The sequence below is a fragment of the Eschrichtius robustus genome, chromosome X (assembly GCF_028021215.1).
Source record: "Eschrichtius robustus isolate mEscRob2 chromosome X, mEscRob2.pri, whole genome shotgun sequence".
NCBI lineage: Eukaryota > Metazoa > Chordata > Mammalia > Artiodactyla > Eschrichtiidae > Eschrichtius > Eschrichtius robustus.
In genome coordinates, this window is record NC_090845.1 from 67814652 (window position 1) to 67838496 (window position 23845).

Consider the following 23845-nt stretch of genomic DNA (forward strand, 5'->3'; position numbering starts at 1 on the left):
AATGCTTATCTCATAACTTTGAACTAGTGTCTCAATACCAATGCACTATGAATTAATATTTCCTACATCTTACCTGGACCTTGAGTGCCATGTGGAAAATTTTTGTTTCTGACTCAAATTACTTCATTCCAGCCAACTCTGTAAGCATGTTGGACCCGAGTGCCTAGTTCTGAGCAATGGTTGTTTGTACTATACTATAGTTAAGTAAGTGTATGGACTCTACATCTTAACTGCCTAGGTTTGAATCCACCATTTACAAGATCTGAAACCCTAAGCAAGTCACTAAACCTCCTTGTACATGAGTTAATTCATCTGTAAAATGAGGATTGCGAGTTTTGTGAGCAATGTGAGTTAATATATGAAAAATGCTCTAAGCGTTTGCCATTAGCTTCAAGTCGTAACCAAACAATTACATTGTACTTATTACAAAAAAGGTGAGGGGGCGGGGGAACAGGGGGAACCAGGGCCTTTCCCAACTCCTAAGAGGTCTCAATTCTTAAAGGCTCCTTAGCAGTCTTACGGAAAATTCCATTTGGGGGAGCCAGGAAAACAGAAATTTTCCAAAAGGAGCTGCCACTTGCATCTATCCGGATACGGCTGCGGGCAATTCCATGGGGTGCGTGCGGGGTGGCGCTTTTCCCCAGGCTGTCGTGGGTTTGCGCGGCGCTGCAGCTGCTCTGGGCGCGGCCGTAGGGACCGAGACGGCGGCCTTGGACCTCAGACTCTCTCCACGTCCGCCCCTCGGCGCCAACCTCTCCCTTTCCCTCCACCTGCGGGCCCGGCGGCACCGCCTCCCGCCTCTGGTCACGAAGGTTCCCAGCGGCTCGCTGCGTGCCGGACGTGACAGACAGCAGCAGCACGTCCCGCCAGCGCCCTCGCAGACTGACAGCGCCTTGGAACAATAGCAGCACGCAGGCGCCTTCGGGCCGCGTCCTATAGCTGCCCGCGTGGCCGGCGAGCAGGGTGCGGCGGCCGGAAAGGGGCGGGGCGAGGTGGGAGGCGGGGCGACCGGGTCCGCTAGGCGCTCGGCATTTTCCACGCGTTCCGAGCGTGAGTCGGCTGCAGTCTCTGCCGCTGTCGCTGCACAGTCTCTTCCCCCGGCCTCTCGCTGCCGCTGAATTGCCAAGATGTCGCTCTCTAACAAGCTGACTCTGGACAAGATGGACGTGAAGGGGAAGCGGGTCATCATGAGGTAATCCTCGGGACTCTGCCGCAGCCTCTTCGGCCGGGGCCGACTTGCTTTCCCTCCTGCCCAAAGTGGCCTTTAGTCCTCGTCTCGGCCCCATGGGTCCTAGCCCTGCAGGACTGGGCTGCCCACCATTGTGGCTGAAGCTTTGCCCGGGTTTAACGGTTTCTGACCTCATTTTCCCCAACCCAAAAAGTGAGCCGAAGTTGCCCTTTGCGGGGGTGGATCCACCCAGGAAGGGCTCAGATTGCAGGGATCCATTTTGCTCTCTTCTCTTATTTCTGAAAGGCAGTTCTATCGCCTCCAGTTCCCGGTTGGCGAGGTGGGATGTGATGCTTAGCCTGCAGATCCCTAGACCCCCAGGGAAGGGACCTTGAAAGGTCATTTGGTTAGTTTCCCTTCTCCCACCACCGTAGACCATCCCAGACAAATCAGAAATGGCCCTGCACAAAAGGACATCTTTCCCAGAGAATGTTGATTTCGTTGTTCAGGAGTAGAACCCACTAAAGCGTTGGGGGTGGGAGGGAGAGGTGGGGTGGGCGCACCGAAGGAGGCCCTGCAGGGCTTATGTAACAGGCCGCTGCCGCTCTACGTGTCTTTGGACTACAGGCCATGGGTTTTGCACCAGGATTGTGCCACATACTGGGTAATGCTAGAGAAGGGTGTGGCTGCTCATTCTTGCTGTTTTCTAACCTCACCCCCACAGGTGGCTAGAGAAGCAGGATATTAGAAGTGGCGAAGGCTCCCCATGCGCTTTGGGGTCTTTTACTCCAAACATGTGGATTCCTGGTCACTTACCAACATGGCTTTTCCCTTGTTTGCCAGAATTAACTAGTATAATGTGTGGAGCTTTTACATTTATCCTTTTTGTAACATGTACATTCGTGCATGCCAGGAGCTAAGTGCAGGAATTCAGTTAGGTATGTAACTGATGGACTTGACCTTGACAGGATCCAAGGGTGGTGCTTTTGTGGGGGCCATAAGGGCTTGCACTGATAGCGTTGTGTAGTCTTGTCCTTTTAGGGAAGTGGTTGATTGATGGGCAGGCATGTGCATGATGTGATCCAGCCCCTTTCCCAATTTGGGCTGGTTCAAGAGAGGGCAACTTTTGCATATTAATGGATGCAGAAAGCAGTAGGGGATCTCCCTTTACCTAAGGCTTAAACGAAGGTATGCACTGTGAATTAGTGAACTGTATGGACACCCTAAAAGTTGATGTAGCTCTCCCCTTCCCTCTAATTTCATTATGGCCACTATTAGTTTGCAATTGGCCTTCTCTGCCCTGCTATGGAAATAATTAAAAGAACTCAATGGCTTATGGCCATGAAGAACACCTGGTGTCCCCCTTTTGCTAAATCACCTAGTCCTTTGCAATCTGGACAAAGTAGGAATCATAGCCATCCTAGTATTAGATAAGGGCCCTATCTACCCCTCAGATGCTCGTAAGGAAGGGGGATAGACCCTATGAAAAACAGGACAAGTGGACATTGGCATGCAACTAGATCTTAGATTTTAGTGATTTCCTCCCGTCTCCACTGTGCTCAAGGCTGACCTTTCCAGGTGCAGGCACCAGCTGAAAGACAAGAGGTGGGGCATCATCTTGGCTACCTTCCTACAATTGCAGTCTTGGGCTTTATCTCCTCTCTTCCCAGGGAAACTGGCTTGAGGAATTATCTGGGCTGGCTGGGAGTGAGACTAGAGGAGGTGCTTATCTTTTCTCCCTCTGGACCTAATACGAAATATGTTTCTGCCCAAGGTCTTAAAGTTTCATTTAACACAGATTAACCCTGAGCCTTGAAATGATTGGCTAGTCCTGTTTTGCTGATGGAAAATGACCTGTCCAAGGTCACTGAACTAGCAAGTTGGTGGTAGAGCCAGGACTAGAATTTGGGTCTCCTTGGCTACCAACCAGATTCTCTAAATTCTTGGACATAGTGAATAGGGACAGGTTAAAATAGAGCTTTGTCCGCTGAAGGTTGCAGTCAATAATTTTTCCCTGTAATCTGGATAGAACTTATTTGGCCTGAGAACAGGATGTTGCTTTTTTCTCAGATTATTAATGTAGCTCTAGAACAGAGGCAGCCATGCCTCGTCAGCTCAAATTTCTTTTTGTCTCAATTGCCTTTATGTGGTGCTTGCTGGCAGTGTTCCGGAAGTGGGGCCTCCGGAGTAGTGGCTGCTTCACTTGCCTCCTTTCTTTGTCTTGCAAAAGGGAGCTGTGATGTTTGTAGAGTCTTCGGGCCCCTGCTTTGAATTGCCAAGGGAAATGGACTGATTTGTTGAGGGAACTTCAGATAGCCGGAAATCTCTGACTGGCTAATTACCAGGTTCTACCTCAGTTTTTTAGGACTCCATTTGACTTTATAGCCCTTTGAGTAAATTTCCTGTTTAATTTTGCAATGTCATTTCCTTTTTTCCTCTCATAGGTTGCCAGTCTTACTCCTTTGCCGACTTGTGAAGCGCTTCCCTTTTGCTTGCTCTCCCCCACCTCTCTCCCTCCTCCCATTTTTTTAAACCTCACTATTTTTTCCCTAACCTGTTGTAACTTGTTAAGCAACAGCCTTGGTGTAGTGGAAGAAGAAACAGGGAGGAAAAACTGAGAGCAGGGGAGAAAAAAGAAGTCTCTAAGGGAGCCATAATACCCCAATTTTGTAGTCAGAGGCAGTAAAGCGAGGGTGGGAATGGTTCCTCTGAGAGCTTTTAATGGAACTGGGCCTGGACTCCTGCGATTTCAGGTGATAGTCTTGATATCTTTAGTACAACTAAATTAGTATTTTTAAGATTCATTTTGAAATAATTATATACGTTCACAGGAGGTTGCAAAGATAGTATAGAGAGGTCCTGTGTTCACCCAGTTTCCTTCATTGGATACATCTTACATAATTATAGTACAATATCAAGAGTAGGAAGGAAGTTGACATTGGAATAAAGTATATAGTTCTTTGCTGTTTTATCACATGTGTAGATTTGTGTAACTCCCACCACAATCAAGATACAAAACTAGTTTTGTTTGAGCACTGCCAAGATCTCCCTCATGCTACTCCTTTAGAGTCGTGGCCTCTCTCACTCCATTCCTAAACCCCTGGTAACTACTAATCTCTCCTCCATTTGTAAAATTTTGTTATTTCAAAAATGTTATATAAGTGGAATCACACAGTATATAACCCTTTGGGATGGCATTTTTTCACCCAGCATAATGCCCTTGAGATTTATCCATGTTGCATGTATCAATAGTTCATTCCTTGTATCGCTGAGTAGTAGTCTATGCTATGGATGGTCCACAGTTTGAAGGACATCTGGGTTGTTTCCAGTTTGGAGTTATTTCAAATAAAGGTTCTGTGAATGTTGAACATTTGTTCACAAGTCTTGGTATGGACATATGCTGTCATTTCTTTTGGGTAAACACCTAGGAGTGGAATTGCTGGGTCATATGCTTAGCCTTTTGAGGAATTCCCAGACTGTTTTCCAAAGCAGCCGCATCATTTTACATTCCTACTGGCAGTATATGAGTGCTCAATGGCTCTGCATCCTCACTAGCGTTTGATGTCATTTTTTAATTTCAGCCATTATGATTGGTGTGTAGTGATATCTGACTTTGTGCCTGAGGCTAAGCTCGGGATTGTTTAAGGGAAGTGGAAAAGGAAGGGGTGCAGATTTTACACAGAACCAGTGGAATGTGTAGGTCAGAGCAGTTTCTGTGGTGGAGTCCTTAGACAGGAGAAGCTAAAAGCAGACCTGTTGTTGAGAGTCTAGGAGATGATGAGGGAAGATATTCCACAAGCAATGAGAAGAGAATACAAGTCCAATTCTCATCAGTAAGCTATGCCATGGCAGCGTGGATAGATGAGAGAGATTCTTGAATGTTTCCAAAGAACTTCCTCTCTGTCAGGGCTTGGGGGTAGGGAGCAGCACTGCAAGGGTGGCTTATGCTCAGCCCCTTGCCATTAGCCCTTTTGAATGTGGGCCTTCTGGGAGGCTGCAGGGGGTGGGAGAAAATGACTCTTGGTAATGGGATACTCTGTCCTCTTTGGAATGCACTTTAAGGCTGGCAGGGGCCTTGTTCAGGATATTTAAAGAAGATGCTTAGAATCAGAATCGAGTAGCCTGAAATTAAGTAGACTGTATTTCTGTCTTTAGAGGCATACTGCCTTTATTTTTTTAAGATTTTAATTAAAATGTTTGAATACAGAAGTAGTCCTTCAACTCACCTTTGGAAAAGCTGTTCTTCAGTGAACTAGAGTACAGACCTAGGGGACATAGGAAATTGGTGGTCTTCTTAGTAGGTCTAGGATTTTGTAATTGTCTACCAAGCCTCAGCCTTAGAGAGGAAGGCCTAGTGATGGAGCTTTGTGGTCAAACATGGCAGCAGTCTTTTTAACTAGGTCATACCTTCACTGTAGTCCCTTAGTGCGTGTTGCTAGCTGTTTTTAGTAATGGTTGATCTGCCTTTTAGATCACAGAATCACGTTTTGGAGAAGCCTTAGCATGTATAATAATAGCTACCACTTTTATGGCACTTACTGTGTATCAGTTACTCTCCAAAGCACTTTCCAAATCGGTAACTCATTTAATTTTCACAATAACTGTGAAGTAGATAGTAGTATCATCCCCATTCTAGAGATGAGAAAAAAATCACTTAAAAAGGATCTTGGCAGGCAAAACTTACACCTTACAAATAGCTATCACACATCGTTTTCAGTCAGATTGAAGTAGCCTGAGGTTCTAAGGAGTTTGCAAGAAGGGGGAAGGAATGATCAGTTCTTAAAAATGGTAAAGCAGCAATCTGTTGGGTAAGAAAGGAGACTGCAGTAAATTGCTATCCACACCCCTCCCCCTCCCCCCCCCCCACCCTCGGGCCGTGTGCTGTGCCATGTGGCTTGTGGGATCCCGACCAGGGATTGAACCTGGCCCCCAGCAGTCCTAACCAGTGGATCCTAACCACTGGATCGCCAGGGAATTTCCTGCTTGTGCTATCTGGATCATTTCTTTTCTAATTGCCTGTTTGTCAGGTGGGCAGGGTCACATGTTCCATCCTCTCCTCTAAGCCTTTTATTTTCTTTAATTAAAAAAAATTTTTTTAATTGAAGTATAGTTGATTTACAATGTTGTGTTAGTTTCAGGTGTACAGCAAAGTGTCCTCTCAGGCTTTTAGAAAGAGGCTATCTTCTTGTTATTGTCTGTGTTTTGCTTGAAGGATACTGTTTGAACTTGGTCCTGGATACTGGATTTCTTTCTGGTCCCGAGGTCCCAGCCTTTCTCCCAAAAGAATGATATTCTCTTGACGTGTTTTATTGTTCCAATTAATTTTTTTCTTTTGAGTAATGTTTGCTTCCTTAGAACCCAGAAATACTATCAAAGGAATCAAAATCCAGACGTGTTCCCTATAACCCCTCACTCCTCCAGCTGCCACTCTTATTAGATACTATCATGCTGGGCCCACATAGAAATCTTTTTAGATGGAACTGGCTTTAGCTTCCCTGGTCTTCAGGGCTAGTTCCTGTGATTTAAGTTGTTTTTTATTTTTTAAAATTTCTCTTTTAAAAAGTATGAGATACGTACCTAAAAGGGCACAAATCATAAGCTTCAAAGAGCAATCACTAAAGGAGCACATTCGTCACCCAGGTCAAGAAAGAGAACGTTACCAGAACCCCTGAAGCTCCCCCTGGTGTCCTATCCCAGTCACTACTCCCACCCTCCTCCCCATGGCTAATCACCTCTTCTGATACTGCTGATTATTTTTAAGGTGACTTTTGAACTTCCAACTTATTTAACTGGTTCACTAAAAGTCTCTCTCCTAATCTTTGGGGGAATGAAAAATTGATCATGGCTCTGAACCCAACACTTTGTTTCTTTTTCAGAGTGGACTTCAATGTTCCTATGAAGAACAACCAGATAACAAACAACCAGAGGTAATGTCCCTGCTAATCCTTGAGCTAGGTTTACGATGTACCTGGGTCTGAGTATATGGGATGAAATGGTTTTACTTCCTTATTGTAGAACTATGGCAACTTAAGCCATGTGATCTTGGCTTTCAACAACCCACCATCTGGTTTGCCTTCTTATGAGAATTTAGAAATTGAAAAAAATCATTTTAAGAAAGCGATTTTTTTCTCCCCCCATTTTTTTTAAATTTGAAGAATTTGGGGTTATGCATTTTTAAAGAATATAAAGGTTTAAGGTTACTTGGCTTCCCTTGCAAAATGAAGAACTGGGCATGTAGTTTTACAAGCCCCTATTCTAGCTGGCCCCGATAAAATCAGTTTTCGAGAATTTTGATTTAAGGGAAAAGACTTCAGAAGTAATATTTTCAGTCAGTTTAGGCTGCTCCAAATGTCTTGGCTCCTAGATTCAGAAGCAGAAATTTTAAGTGATAGTATTGCTCTTGCTTTTGACTAGATTGTAAAAGAAGGTTTTTATTTTAAATTTTAAATGAAAGGTTTGAGCTGGAAAGGTACGTTCCAATGGTATAGACCAGCAGTGTCTAATAAAAATATAATATGAGCCACATGTAATTTAAGATTTTCTAGTGGCCACATTAAAAAAGTAAAAAAAAACAGGTGAACGTAATAATACATTTTATTTAATCCAGTAAGCCCCAAATAATCATTTTAGTATGTAATCAATTAAAAATTAATCAAAGGAACATTTAACTTTTTTGGTATTATTTGAGATCCAGCACATACCAATCTGGACTAGCCACATTTCTAGTATTCAGGAGACACCTGTGGCTAATGGCTACCATATAGTACAGTGCAGGTATAGACCCAGAACACTTTCAGATATTGGCCCCAGAATAGAGCCTGGCATTTTGCCAAGCACATCCCTGCTGCACCATAGTGGAAGGTCTTTGTACAAGGCACCTCTGACCCTTCTTGACTTTCATTATTTTCTGTAGCACACATAAAAGATTGGAAATATGCCTATCAAGGTATTTTATAAGTAAAAAACAGAGAAACAGGTCTGAGTAGATCTTTTCATTTTCAGAACTCCATGGAGTTGATTAACAAAATGAAGCATTAGAAATAATAGAACTTGGCCAATAAGGGATAGCCCTGAAGATTAATTTGGTTTCATTGGGCAAACGTTGTACCTGATGAAGGTTTCTTCTTTATTTGGTATAAATGAGTTTCTATATCTGCCAAGTAGCATAAGATATTTTAGAAACATAACTTGGCTTTTTATTATTCCATTCTCTGCTGAAATATCACCTTATCAGAGAGACTTTCCCTGGCCACCCTCTCTAAAATCCCCTTCACCACTATTCTCCAGTCATTCTTGTCCCCCTGCCTTGATTTATTTTCTCCATAGTTCCTACCACTTCTATGAGAGCAGAGACTATTTTATTTACTATTGTATTCTCAGAATCTGATATAGTAGCTGCCACAAAAGAAGCATCCAATAAATATTTGTTGAATAAATAAATGATTTTCTTTGTTATCAATTTTAATTTCTTAAAGACTGCCAAGAATGGAAAGTTAGAATTGGGTTTGTAACAAAAATTTGAAGTGTTTAAAGGAGGTTTAATAAATGTTAGGTTAAACTATAATTTAGTAAATGCGATGCATTATGTAAACCACATTCTATATAATGTATTTATTTTTACCTACGTAAAAAAGTGACTTAGGATCTGTAACGGGTGCAGAAAAGTTACATGTTTTTCAGTTTTCCCCAAATTTCTTGTAATGGTTTCAAGATTTGGGAATTTTATATTTCTTCCACAGTCAAACACTTAGGATGTTTCAGGGGTCCCTAAGACCACCCACATATTTGGTGATTCACTGGAAGGACTCACAGGACTCAGCATATAGTTCTCACTGCTAAAGTTTATTACAGTGAAAGGATGCATGACAGGATCAGCAAAGGGAAAAGACACAGGCAGAATTTGGAGAAATCCATGCATGGGCTTCCATGCTTTCTCCCTCTCATGATGGGACACACCAAGCGTGCTCCTTTCTCCAGCAGTGAAAAATGCAATAATTGCGTGCAATGTTTCTGTCCAGAGAGGCCCTTTAGAGACTCAGCTCCCAAGATTTTTACTGGCAGCTGATCACATAGGCACCCTCTGCCCAGCAACTACCAAAATTCCTCTTAGAGGGAAGCAAGTGTTGAGCGTAAATCACCTTGTTTGTACAGACAGTCTAGGAACTGTGAGCAGCCCTTGTCAGAGAACTGAGGGACCACTTCAAAAGCCAAGTTCCCAGATACCAGCTAAGGGCCAACCTTGCAAGCAGGTCCTTCTGAAGATAGCAGCTTCAGTCCTGCTATATTAACTCTTTTCTGCACAAGGGGCAAAACATGATGAGATTGTATAACCCTAGGGGGAGGGTTGACATCCTAATTAACTTCTTCCTCTGCACGTGGACCTGAGGACCATCGCTGAGTTGTTGACAGTAGATCTGAAGGAATTTGGAGAAGAAAGGGGGCTTTATGTTTTATGAGACCATGAATAGAATAGTTCCCACTAATTCTTAGGAGTAACCTTACTCTACCTGTTGTCTCTTTTTGGTTGCAGGATCAAGGCTGCCGTTCCAAGCATCAAATTCTGCTTGGACCATGGAGCCAAGTCAGTTGTTCTTATGAGCCACCTGGGCCGGCCTGATGGTGTCCCCATGCCTGACAAGTACTCCTTGCAGCCAGTTGCTGTAGAACTCAAATCTCTGCTGGGCAAGTACGTTTCAGGCTCTGGTGCTGGTGGACTCTGTGACAGATGTTGTCAAGCATGTTGTTATTGGTTCTTAACTTTCCGACTGCTCAAGTGTTTTCCATGTTGTGCTCTCCCCAGGGATGTTTTGTTCTTGAAGGACTGTGTGGGCCCAGAAGTGGAGAAAGCTTGTGCTGACCCAGCTGCTGGGTCTGTCATCCTGCTGGAGAACCTTCGCTTTCATGTGGAGGAAGAAGGGAAGGGAAAAGATGCTTCTGGGAACAAGGTAGGACCTGTGATTTTGACATTAGTGGAGGTGAGGAGGGCTGAGTGTATAAAAGACTGTGATTGAAGAGTAGAGGAAGCTCATGTTTATTTTGACAGCTTTTTATTGAAGTACAGCATACGATTAAAAATGCACAAATGCACAGCTTGATGAATTATCACAAAGTAAGCACACCTGTGTAACCACCACCTAGGTCAGAGAATAGGATATTGTCAGCATCCCAGAAGCCCTCCTCATCATGCTCAAGTAGTTTTGAAATACCTTGGAAAAATACGTGAACACCATTTGGGTGTACGAGGATTTGGTGAACACGCTGCTTCTAATTGTCCCTTTGTTACACACCTGGCCTGTGATACATGAAGATTGTTTTTTCTAATAGTATGTGATTATATCCTATCAAAGGGGGAGGCTGTGATTGCCAAGTGCTGAGAGCAGACATTCACAGGTGGTTGTTGGCTGGGGGCATGGCGGTGAGTATCCATGATACACCAGGTGTTCCTCCAGCAGAGCCAGTTTTAGATTTTTTGTTTGTCAAGGCTGGAGCTGTTTTTCTAAGCAACAGGCCCTGGTGTGTTATGGAAGGACAATCTGTATTTTTATTTAGAAGGGGAATTAACTTCAAGCTTGAGCTTGGTACTTTTAACACACTAAATTAAATTTGATATCATTGGGATTTTCTTAGAAAAGAATCATGTGAGCAGAAAAAGTACTTTCCTAAGTCAAGTGGAAAGGGACTATTTGGGACATTTGATTGTAGTTGGGTAAATGATGGTCATGATGATACTGCCTTGGATTTAAGACATTTTTCTTAAGAAGTGTAAAGCATCTTTGAATTTCTTCTTAAGGAAGTACAGATATCGTATTTTCAAAAAAAACCTAGGTCTCAGAAAGGCAGTCATTTGATTAAAGTTAGAGGTAGTGGTACCGTTGCTGGGCCTTACATAGAGCTCAGTCCATTAGATCAGCAAACTTTCTGTAAAGGGCCAGACAATAAATATTTTAGGCTTTGCGGACCATACGGTCAGCCACAACCTTATATGGTCTCTGTTGGAACTATTCAGCTCTGCCATTGTTGTGCAAAAGCAACCATAGGGAAAAAAACAAATTTTTTTAAAAGGCAACCATAGATAACCCATAAAATAGATTACTGTGACCGACAACCAGAATTCAAATATTAAATGATAAAGCTGGCTCTTTGAAGATGATTTGGAATTTGCCTATTGGTAGAAGGGAAGCTGAAAGCACCCTTTAAGTACTTTCCACTCTTAAGGTCTTTAGTATCTTGTGGAACAAGATGCTCTGAGGCTAGCGTCTCAACCTCCCGTTGTACTTCTGACATTTCTTAAGGTCATCGCAGTGCCTGCTTTCAAGCAGTTTCTTTTCTTAGCACTGCAGGCTCTGGTCTTGCCTTATCTTGCCTTTGGCATGGTCTTGCTACAGTAGTATGAGTCAAATGCTGACCTAAAATTTGGTGCCCTTTTAGACTGAAACTCAACCTGCTAGACGCTCGGGCTTAGAAATGGCAGGAGGCAACTGGCAAATTGAGGCAAAACCTTTTATTCAGGAAGTGATGAACCAACTATGCTAGTCTATGTCTTTTTTAGTTAGTTTACTTTACATTTAGTGTCCAGTGGCTTTCCATGCCTTGAAATTTCGGGAGCCAGCCATAAGTTCAAAGTGGATAAAAACAAAGCGAGGGCATGAAATTTTTCCTTTATCCAGTGTGCCTGCATTGGTTTCTTAGGAGCATTCTCTTCCTTCTAGTTATTGGCAGATCAAAAATGAGAAATGGGTTCTTCTTACTATTAATTTCTATAGTACCTTTTCCATGAAGAGCTTTCAATTTGTCTCATTTTTCCTCAAACAATTCTTCTTAAATAGAGGGGTTATCTTCCCTTTTTAATAGATGGGAAGATTTCAGGGGCAGAGAACAACTTGACAAAGGTTACACAGTAAATTAGCGTCAGACCTGGTCCTAGAACCCAGGTCTCCTGCCATTTGGGCAGTGTTTTCATTACTACACACATTGTCTTGCAGTCACCAGTGGCAGATGATATTCCACTGTAAAGAGATTATGGGGGCTCTACAGTCTTCAGTTTTAGCATTAGTGCCCCTGCATTCTTTGGTTCATTAGAGGAAAGCACCTGTTATCTGTGGCAGCCTCCTTCTTCTCAGTACATGGGAGAATGGGAGTGGACAGTGACTGAAAGAAACATCTGTTTTGTGCTCTTCTCTGCCATGTCCCTCTTATCTGGCTTCCTTTGCATCTTTGCTTTGCTTCCTACTGGAGACTCTGTTCATCTTGCCGCCCTGCTTTCTTTCCCCTATGGGAGCGTGGGGGGCGGGTATTATCCCTGGATAGTTAGCCGACATTCAAAGCCCTATGTTTTACTTCTACTTTTTGTTCCTCTTTCTTTTTTGTAGAAGTGTATTGTTTTATCAGATGCCTAACTTCCAGGGAAGGCTATATGAATTATCTCCTTTTGCTATGATATAAAATGTTTCTGAGGTCCTTTTCTGTTGTCATGTTTCCATCTGCCTTCTCTGTTCCAGCCTGCCCTTGTTGCTTTGATGAGGAATATATATGAGGGCCTTTTTCCCTTTGCAGAAAGGTCTTGGTAGCCAGCCGCTTGACTCAAGTATAATCCTAAATTTTACAAGGAGAATATGTTAAAACGAGGAAATGAGTCAAGATAAGGAGAGAGAAGGATAATTTGAGTCTTGTCCTAGGAGCTGGAGAGAGGCCAGTGGGATGTGATTACGGGTTAAGCTGTGGTTCAGGAATCTTAGGCTTGCAATTTGAGGGAAGGTGGAGGAGAGCAGAAACATGCAGAAATGACCAAAAGACCTGGAATATTAGGAAGAAAGAACAGATCCTGTTGCTAGTTTTAAAAACTGGGCTTCCCTGGTGGTGTAGTGGTTGAGAATCTGCATGCCAATGCAGGGGACATGGGTTCGAGTCTGGGAGGATCCCACATGCCGCAGAGCAACTGGGCCCGTGAACCACAACTACTGAGCCTGCGTGTCTGGAGCCTGTGCTCCGCGACAGTGAGAGGCCCACGCACCGCGATGAGGAGTGGCCCCCGCTTGCCGCAACTAGAGAAAGCCCTCGCACAGAAAGGAAGACCCAACACAGCCAAAATAAATAAATAAATAAATAAAACAAAAACAACAACAAAAAAACCAAAAACCTACTATCCTACCAACTCAGGGTCTTTATAGATGTTGAAGAGGACTCTTGGTATGAAATGCTTTTACAGTTGACTTTGGAGCCATCAACATTTCCTGTGTTGTTGTTTTTCCTTTTTTTTGTTTGTTTTTCTCTGCAGGTTAAAGCTGAGCCAGCCAAAATAGAAGCCTTTCGAGCTTCGCTTTCCAAGCTAGGGGATGTCTATGTCAATGATGCTTTTGGCACTGCTCACCGAGCCCACAGGTACTAAAAGTTTTTTGCTCATTGTCAAACTGGGAGCATTATTTCTCTGTTTACTTGAGCAGCCCAAGCTCTGGCTTGCTTTTGGATATTTCTGTATTATATTGTGATCTTTTTGGCTTCTATCTCTAATTGGAGCTACAAATTACACTGAGGTTCTTGTTGAGTATCTCCGATCTAAAGAGGAAATAAAAGCAAATGTTGAGAATTGTGGAGCTTTTTGTCGAGCTTCAGGAAGATGTTCCTCTGTCTCACTTTGGGATATTTCATGGAGAGCTCTCCCTTTGTGAATGCTGTGGGAGTGGAATCTTAGGCTGTCAGTAGGAAGCAAACTGAGGAATCCTTTCCTGTTGTCGTCACCTGGCTGATTATTTATTGTGGTTAAACCCTTGGCCTGAAGACTATTAATTGGGTATCTTAAATTCTACCTTAGGGCATTGCTTTTCACTTGTTCCCCTTGACCCTGCATTATTAGTCAAAAATCTTATCTTGTACCTAAGTGTTTTGTTGCAGTTTGGGCATGAAAACCGTGGTGGCCTGGCATCTCAGAAGTGAAAATATTTTCAGTGATAAGGAGATGGCCTCTAGAATTGGGAGAATTGCTAGGGATTGACCTAACATTTGAATGTCTCTGTTCATTTCTAGCTCCATGGTGGGAGTAAATCTGCCAGAGAAGGCTGGAGGTTTTTTGATGAAGAAGGAGCTGAACTACTTTGCCAAGGCCTTGGAGAGCCCAGAGCGACCCTTCCTGGCCATCCTGGGCGGGTATGGAGAACTCTTCAAGATCATGCTTTAAGTAGTGTTTTTGCCTGGTAGTAGGCCATAACTTGGGTGGTTTATTGTCAGATAGCACAATCAAACTGGGTGACTGAGGAGAATTTAATAAAGGGACTGTCTACAAAGGTGTGGGTAGTGTTTAGGGAAACCCAGAAGGGACAGTACAGTAATCTGGGGCAACAGTCATCACCATCCTTAGGCCTGAAGGGAAAAAGGAAAGGGATGGTTACCAAAATCCAGAGAGGGTGGTTGCGTGGAGAGGTCCCTCTGATAGAAACCGTAGCCTTTGGTCAAGGGATGTAGGGATAGTCATCTAGCAGGGAAGGAGCCAGGGAAATAGATACTGTGATCTTTTAATGTCCTGCTGATGTACCCCCTCCTACCCACAATGGGCTGCAACCTAGCTGGATGTCAGAGGGCAAGGGAACTCCTTGATGCAGTCCACTCAGGTCAGCCTCCTGGGACAGAGAACAGGGCTGGAAAGGATAGAAAGTGGCTCTGGAGGGAAGAATCGGAAAGATCCACCATTGCTCATCTAACGATTTTTGAAGCACTTCAGCCTCTCAGATATGAAAACCTCCTCATGTGTGTTTAATATATCATTTGGAACTCATTTCTCCAGCTCACATACCTTTTTATATTTTCTCCTGTGGGGAAAGGTACCCTGTGAACAGTGATATTCTACTGGCTTAGTTAAAAATACGAATTTCAGAAGTGCAACTCAAGAGGCTAGGAGGGTACATTTTAGGTGATAAAGTAGGGACAGAGACCTGGGACTGCTTGGGTAAGATCTTGTCACTTGGCATGGCTATCTAGATGGCAGCCTCTTTATGGCTAGATGCTCCTGACCCTTTTACGAGCGGGGCTTCTTTTTTCCATGGGAGTGAACACACTCAGCATTTCCCTATGAATGCTGACTCAGGAGTTGGGTGTCAATTTCAGATAGCATAGTTGCTCTCCAGGTTCATGAGCCCAGTTTCAGGGTCCTAAAAATAGTTAAGGTGGGTATAGGTTGTTATCTGTGTCCTGGAATCATTGCCCCTCTTGTGCACTGGTTTATAAAGGTCAGACTCTGATCTTTGCTTCTCTGGAGATTAGGAGTTGGGCTTTGTTCTCCAACCTTCCGTAGATCTGGAATATGGAAGTGAGTGCCACCTAGGGGTTTTGATTAGGTTTTGGACTCTGCCTAAAATAGCTATTTTGGGGAAGTTGGTGCGGAGGGGTTTTTTTTGCCATCTTTCTTGCAATGTAGTCTCCTTAGAACATTAACAATTGAGGGGAAGGTTTTACATTTTATTAAAAAACGTTGTGTTGGGAATTCCCTGGTGGTCCAGTGGTTAGGACTCAGTGCTTTCACTGCCGAGGGCCCTGGTTCAATCCCCGGTCGGGGAACTAAGAACCCACAAGCCGCATGGCGCAAAAAAGCCCCATTATTATGGAAACGCTCAAACATTACAGAAGTTGAAAGAATAGTATAATAACCCCCAGGTACCTCTCACCCTGCTCTAGTAATTATTGGCATTTTTGCCAATCCTGTTTCATCTGTCCTCTAATCCTTTTTTTGGTCAGGAGTATTTGAAAGCAAGCCTTAGGCATCATATAATTTCATTTCTCATACTTCTGTATGCATCTCATAACTGATGAGATTTCTTTTAAATAACCACCGTGTGTTATACCTAACAAAATTTAACAATTTTATTACTATCATCTAATACCCAGTCTGTATTCAGAAATTCTCCATCATTTCAGAAATGCCTTTTTACAGTCAGTTTGTTTGAATAAGGATCCAGATGAAGTCCATGCATTGCATTTGGTTGTTAGGTATATTTTATTCTATAATAGTTCCTTCTTCATTATTATTTTCATTCCATTGATTTGTTGAAGAAGCAGGGCATTTGATCTGTAGAACATCCCACATTCTTTAGAAGACGTTGAGTCTCGTTTCTCCCTCTTTCTCTGTCTCTGTCTCTCTTTCTGTGTGTGTCTGTTTCTGTATAAAACAGTTAATCCATTCTTACCCTTGGTGGTGACCAATCTTTACAAGTGAGATATCTATAGTCTCTTTCCATCTATTCTCCCACATCGCTATTGTTTTGAACCTCCATTTCACAAATCCTAGCATAGGGCCTCTCACAGAGTAGGTATCATCTTGTTTATTGAATGAAGAGGTAGATAGGCCCAAGGTGATTGGTTCATTTAAGTGGGATTTAGATATATAAGAATATTTGTGGAAGGCAAGCTATTACTTATGTGAAGATTTTAAAGGTTGTGCCTCAAGTGAATGTTTTTCTTTTGTTTAGATATTTTTTTTCTCTCGGAGGTGAAAGGTACATCTGTGTTTATTATCTTATTTCCCTCTACTAGAATATAAGCTCCAAAGGGGTAGGGATCTTCTCTTTTGCCCAGTGATGTTTCTCAGAGACCTAGAACCTTGGCACAGAGTAAGTGCTCAATCAGTGTGTTGAATCAAGTGGTCCAATAGAATAACGAATGCCATAAAGCAAATGTTCCAGCAACTGAGCATGGACCTAAGAGTGTGAATATCTATTTTTGCTCAGTATATATTCATTTGGTATATAATCTGGTTCCTGCTCTAGGATTAGGACAGTTTTCAGGGAGCTCAGGGATCCCACAATTAGCAATCTTTCTCAGGTACAATTAGCAATCTTGGCCCTTTGATTTTTTGGGGGAGAGAAGGGGCAAAATAGATCTATCTGGAACTTGTGATTTCTTTAGATGATTGTAAGTCTTCTAAGCCCTTCTTCGCCAAGAGCTACACCTTAAAAGGATTTCTTAGTAATGGATTGGCTTTTTGGGTTGGAGAAACGTAGGGCAAAGTTAGCCAATACTTTTGTCACTCTGTGGGACATTTCTCTGTTCCTGTCTCTTAATATCAAAACTCAGGCTTTATGTAATATCAGTTCCTTAGTCCATTGTTTGTTCTTTGGGTGATGATTCTTGCTTTCCCTTCCAGAGCTAAAGTTGCAGACAAGATCCAGCTGATCAGTAATATGCTAGACAAAGTCAATGAAATGATTATTGGTGGTGGAATGGCCTTTACCTTCCTTAAGGTGCTCAACAACATGGAGGTAGGAAACCAATGCCAAGTGGATGTGAAATAGCTCTCCATGAGAAATAGCTGGTTATGTAAATTTAAAAAGGAAATTAGCTTCTGACATGAGCCCTAAAAACTCCCATTTTTATTTATTTTGCAAGTTGTTTTTCTTTCGTCTTTGAATTATTCCTTTGTATTGTGTTGTATTTTGTTCCTGTCTGCTTTGTGAGGTAATCACATTCTTAGTATAGAGGCTGGTCTTCATCATCTTGACTTTCCTGTGTAGATTGGCACTTCTCTGTTTGACGAAGAGGGATCCAAGATCGTCAAAGACCTGATATCCAAAGCTGAGAAGAATGGCGTGAAGATTACCTTGCCTGTTGACTTTGTCACTGCTGATAAGTTTGATGAGAATGCCAAGACTGGCCAAGCCACTGTGGCCTCTGGCATACCTGCTGGCTGGATGGTGAGTCACTTGGGTGGTTGGTAGTATGAGTGAACAGATACATTTTGGTATCATTCATTCAACCAACCAATGGGAATTTTAAAAGAAGGGCTCCAAATGTTGAGTGAGACCCTCCTTCGGGGAGAATCCATGGGGAAAAGCAGTGGTATCAGATTGCTGCTAAGACTTTTCATTAGTAATGTGGGGGCAAAACTGTTTTCTCTTTCTTCATCTATTTAATGTTTATTAAGTACTTGACTGTGTGCTGGGGCTGATGCTATGTACTTTCATGGTTTGGGCTGTTCTGCATTATGTTGCTACCTAGAAACCTGTATAAGAAATTTTTCTCATATGAAAACATTAAGATAGTACAAGTATAATTATTGCAAGCAGGGAAAAATTTATGTGTATATTAAAGACTTATTTAGCTGATTGTAATGTTCTCCATATTTTATCATTCTAATAGCTGTACAAAATTGTTAACGGTGACATACTAGTTTGCTTATCACTTTCCTTTTTTTTTTAGAATTATTTAAGCTTTCATATTTCTTACTTTTTTCTTTTAAGATTTCTTTATTTTTTTAATTTATTTTTGGCTGTGTCGGGTCTTAGTTGCAGCATGTGGCATCTTTCGTTGCGGCGCGTGGGCTTCTCTCTAGTTGTGGTGCTTGAGCTCCAGGGCGCGTGGGCTCTGTAGTTGTGGCATGTGGGTTCTGTAGTTGTGGCACGTGGGTTCCATAGTTGTGGCACGTGGGTTCCAGAGCTTGTGGTCTCTGTAGTTTGCGGCATGCGGGCTGTAGTTGAGGCGTGCGAGCTCAGTAGTTGTGGCACATGGGCTTAGTTGCCCTGTGGCATGTGGGATCTTAGCTCTCTGACCAGGGATTGAACCCGCATCCCCTGCATTGTAAGGCGGATTCTTTACCACTGGACCACCAGGGAAGTCCCATCACTTTCCTTTTGATAGGCATGTGGGTTTTATTTAGTTCAGTGTTTCTCAAAGTGTGGTCTCAAGAACAGCAGCATCGGACTTGCCTGCTGGCACAGTGGTTAAGAATCCGCCTGCCAGTGCAGGGGACATGGGTTCGATCCCTGGTCCGGGAAGATCCCACATGCTGTGGAGCAACTAACCCTGTGCACCACAACTACTGAGCCTGCGTTCTAGAGCCTGGGAGCCACAACTACTGAGCCCGCCAGCCTAGAGCCCGTGCTCCACAACAAGAGAAGCCACGGCAACGAGAAAAGCCTGCGCACCGCAACGAAAAGTAGCCCCCGCTGGTGGCAACTAGAGAAAGCCCGCGCGCAGCAACAAAGAACCAAAGCAGCCAAAAATAAATTAAAAAAAGAACAGCAGCGTCAGCATCATTTTGAAGCTCATTAAAAAATGCAGATTCCTGTCCCCTGCCCCTGACCTGCTGAAGCAGAAACTCTGGGGGTAAGGCCCAGAAATGTGTGCTCGAACAAGCCATCCTGGTGATTCTGATGCACAACTACGTTTGAGAACCACTGATCTAGTTTAGTGTTTTTCAACCTCGGCACTATTGACATCTCGGGTAGTTTTAGTTGTGGAGGGCTGTTGTTGCATTATAGGATGTTTAAGGCATCTTTGGCCACTAGATGCCAGAAGCAACCCCCTACCATCTCCAAATCATCACAATCAAAAATGTCTTGAGACATTGCCATATGTTCCCTAGGGAGGGACGGAATTGACCCTAGTTGAAAACCACTTATCTGGTTACACACAATCATAAAATAGTGTGGCTAAGAATGTTTTTATCAAATAACTTTTGAGGTTTTCCCTTAGACTTGATCTTCCATAAAGGATATGAACAGGTTTATAATTTTAAAGAATGAGGGGTATCTTTTGGTTCTAGAAGACACTCTGGTGTTCAGCCTTGAGTTCTGGTCTTGATGGAGGTATGGTATTTGCTCCTCTAAGTAGCTTTTATTGGTAGCTCATCCTTTCATCCTCTCTTTTAACTCTGCCCCTTAGGGCTTGGACTGTGGTCCTGAGAGCAGCAAGAAGTATGCTGAGGCTGTTGCTCGGGCTAAGCAGATTGTGTGGAATGGACCTGTGGGTGTATTTGAATGGGAAGCTTTTGCCCGAGGAACCAAAGCCCTCATGGATGAGGTGGTGAAAGCCACTTCCAGGGGCTGCATCACCATCATAGGTAAGGGGTCCTGTACAAAGCTATCGCCAATGTGAGCTGGCAGAATTCTGATCAGAGGAAAGTAGAGGGGAAATGGTTAACTTTTCCTAGGTTCCTTGGTGCCAGGTGAATCTTGAGAGCTAAATGGGTATGTAATTCACGGAGGAACCTCTAAATGAGATGGACTTGGGGGGTTATCGGCTACCTTTTGAGCTCGAGAGCACATTGCCTTATAATTTTGGTGCCAATCTTTTTTCTTTTCTCTCCTTTCCCCTTTTTACTTGGCTTTCATTCAACAGGTGGTGGAGACACTGCTACTTGCTGTGCCAAATGGAACACAGAGGATAAAGTCAGCCATGTGAGCACCGGAGGTGGTGCCAGTTTAGAGCTCCTGGAAGGTGAGGTTCTTTAATGTTTTTTTGACTCATTTGGGGGAAGGATGGGGTTTATGCAGTGAGAGGTGAGTAGAATGGAGTGGAGACGGTAGATAGTGTTGTCATTAGCAGTCATTAGCAGTCATTAGCTGGGCAGTACAAATGGAGGAGTTTCAAATAAAGCTCCTGGCTTCCATTTGAGGTGGGAAGGGCCAAATGGGAAGACTTATTCTCAAAGAGGTTATGCTCTAGTAGACCTGGGACCCAAAATGTAAAAGTTACCTAACTCCTGGCCATATACCCTAGAGAAGAGCTGATATGTTATTGGGAGGATAGAAGGGGACAGATCTGGCTTAGTGGATCCTATAGTAATGCTGACTGTGTGTGTGTGTGTTCTCTCAAAAACAGGTAAAGTCCTTCCTGGGGTGGAGGCTCTCAGCAGTGTTTAGTACTTTCCTGCCTTTTGGTTCCTGTGCATAGCCCCTAAGTCAACTTAGTGCTTTCTGCATCTCCACTTGGCATTAGCTAATATCTTCCCCTATGTCAAGATTCGGCTAGTGGCCAAGAGATGTAGCGCCAGGAACCCTTAAACAGTTGTACGGCATCTCAGCTCACCTTTACTGCACCCTGGCTTTGCCTACATTCTTCAAGATCCCATTTGAATTTCTTAGAGACTAAACCGTTCTGCATTCTAGAGTGCACATATTTGTATTATGCCTGTTAAAAGAAAGTGAGCTGTGTTAGCTTAGTTCTCTTTATGAAGTAGCTTATTCTGATTAGCTTTGTCATTGTTTCACCACTCAGCATGGAAACAAAATGAAATTCCAGTTGTTGGTAAGGAGGGAGATGAAGTTGGTGATCTATTAAATAAATAATAAAAATATCCATTGAAACTGGGATTTTTTTCCTGTCATATTTTGTTAGGGTGAGAACAGAATCTTGAGGAAGGGATCAGATATCTACGTCCATGTTTCTAAGTAACATGCTTAAACTGTTAACTTCTTGATTTTCTAAAAAAGATCTCTATTAATTTCATACATGGGAAGATTTAGCTCTCTTATAGCCTCTGTTCCATATGTACGTCCCTTTCTTCATTCTCCCAGTATAGTTTTGTCATAATTTTAGATTTGATCAGTAGAGTCTACATTGTGATTATAAATATTATTCACAGCTGAGCTATGTCATATGCCATGATTATATTTACTTATGTATCTTTTAATTTTCTTTGGAGTTAAAAATAGTTTTAAAAACTAGTTTCTTTTTTTCTGTGTATCTATCACTGATTCATTCCCAACATATTCAAACAGATGAGACAGTTGGTTCATTTTTATTAGAGATGTCCCTCCTGCAGTCCTCTGTGTTCCTGTTCCAGTTTGTACTGGCTGCCCCCTACCTTGGCTGTACAGCTGTTGCCCTGGGGTTTCCTGTTTCCAGAGGAAATCCCTGTGGGGTAACTCTTGGGGATTCCTTTAACCTCCTGTGTTGAACCTTCCCTTTCCTGGATCTGTTTTCCCCCTCTTTCTTGGTTTACTTCTCCTTTTTGTGAAACACAAGACTCCACTAGCTTCCTGAGAAATTGAGAGCGTAGGAGGCAAAATTTTTTGTATGTCTGAAGATATCTTTATTCAACTCTTATATTTGCCTGTTTGGTTATATGTAGAATTTCAGCCTACATATCAGTTTCTCAGACTTAAAGCCTTTGATTCACTGTCATTGCTGAAAATCTGATGACATCCTACACTTGATCTTAGCCAAAAGGCCAAAGCGATTTCAATGACATTCTTATTCTTTTATTGTCCTTGTAGTTTTCCCTCCTTTCTCTTTCCTGTCATTTTAATGGGAGTTTCAGGAATGAGCAGAGGTAAACGGTGCAATTTCAAAAGGCTGTGTTTAACCGGAATTTTTCTGCTGGGCATTTTACATACTAGAGTATGTATTTCACCTTTATGGATAAAGAAGTAGTTAAACTATTGGACAGGATCACAGAGCCAGTAACAGCAGGGATTCAAGTCCAGGTTTGTCTGACTCCAAAGGCTGGTGCTTTTTCAGTGTGCCTCACTCCCTGAAATGATTCTTCTAGACTAGGACTTTTTTGCTTAACTCTGGAGAGAACAGCAAAAGAAAATTTTGGTGGCTGCTTTAAACAAAACAAATTTTGAAGGCTTGATTTTTTTCTAAAAATTCATTTGTATTTAATACTGTCCCCATAGTTGTAGTTAATTTTAAAAAACACCATATTTCTGCACATCTCTAATGGCATGCTCTACCCTGGTTTGAGAAGCAGGAATTCTAGTACAATCTTTTTTGTAGGTGAGGCCCAGAGATGCTACACATTGATCCAGAGAATTAATGTCATAGCCGGGCCAGAACTTTAGCATACTGATGACTTTCTTCCCCTACTGATTACCTTTCCCTCAACATTTTATTATTTCAAATGTACAGAGGAATTGAAAGAATTGTAAACACCCATAAACCTAACACTTAGACTCTACAACTGCCATTCGTCCATCCATCAACCCCTGATTGTACCTTATAAGTAATTTCTACCAGACTCTGCTTCCAGGATCTTTTCCCCATTTATTTCAGTCATTAATCCAGAAAATGGGGAAACACAAATAGCCAAATATTTTGAGTACCTGCTATATGCTTAGGACATAATAGAGGCAGTATAAGATGACAGCACTTATCTCCTGAAGGAATTTACAACCTAGTCAAGGAAGAAAGTATATAACAAACAACTTATGCGTATATAAACTAGAATTGTACAAGTATGTGCTTCCTGATTTAATACAGAGTTATGAATTATTGATAAAACACTGCAAAGGTTTAGGCTTAAGTGTAGCAAATTCACTTTTAACCCCCAGACAACATATGTATGCCTGTATATAGAAAAAAAATTATAATCATATCATAAATGAGTTCAATCTCTTCTTTAGTTCAGTGTTTCCTGCTTCCTTTCTTTTCCTTTTTATGTCCAAAACTTCCCTCTAGTACATGATACAAAAGTCAAAAAGGGGTACAATGAGAAGACTCCTTCCTACCTTAGTCCCCTAGCTATCAGTTTCCCTTCTTAGAAGCAATCAATCACTGTAAGACTGGTTTCCTTCAATCTCGAGCTACTTAATGCATATAAAAAGGGTATGCGTGTGCACGCGTGTGTTGGTGTATGGTGGCATAATTATACACGCTGCTTTGTACCTGTCGTTCTGATGGTTTTTTTCCTTACCTCCTGAGTACTTCTCTTCACTCTGGACCCCTTAGGCCACATCTTCCATTCTCCCTGCATAGTGGCTGTATTCCTATATTCTTACTCAGATCAAAGACACTTGTTTCCTACTTGTAGAAGGAAGAACTTGGGACGACAGTGTCCTCACCTCATTTACTATCAGTACATCTTTTAAAAAATTCCACTTGGAAGCCGGAGGACAAGAGCTGCCTTAAGTCATTCTTTTTTTAAAATAATTAATTAATTAATTTTTGGCTGCATTGGGCCTTCGTTGCTGC

At 42.5% G+C, this 23845-nt stretch overlaps 1 protein-coding gene across 1 annotated transcript; it reads left to right on the forward strand.

Annotated features, from left to right (window-relative positions):
- Positions 1–997: 997 nt before the first annotated feature.
- On the forward strand, positions 998–21238 carry PGK1 (phosphoglycerate kinase 1). Its single transcript, XM_068532974.1, has 11 exons — positions 998–1192; positions 7045–7095; positions 9699–9854; positions 9969–10113; positions 13443–13546; positions 14189–14308; positions 17295–17409; positions 17662–17841; positions 19811–19988; positions 20267–20365; positions 20750–21238. The coding sequence occupies exons 1-11, from the start codon at positions 1128–1130 to the stop codon at positions 20788–20790; spliced, it is 1254 nt and encodes a 417-aa protein (XP_068389075.1). The 5' UTR covers positions 998–1127; the 3' UTR covers positions 20791–21238.
- Positions 21239–23845: the final 2607 nt, after the last annotated feature.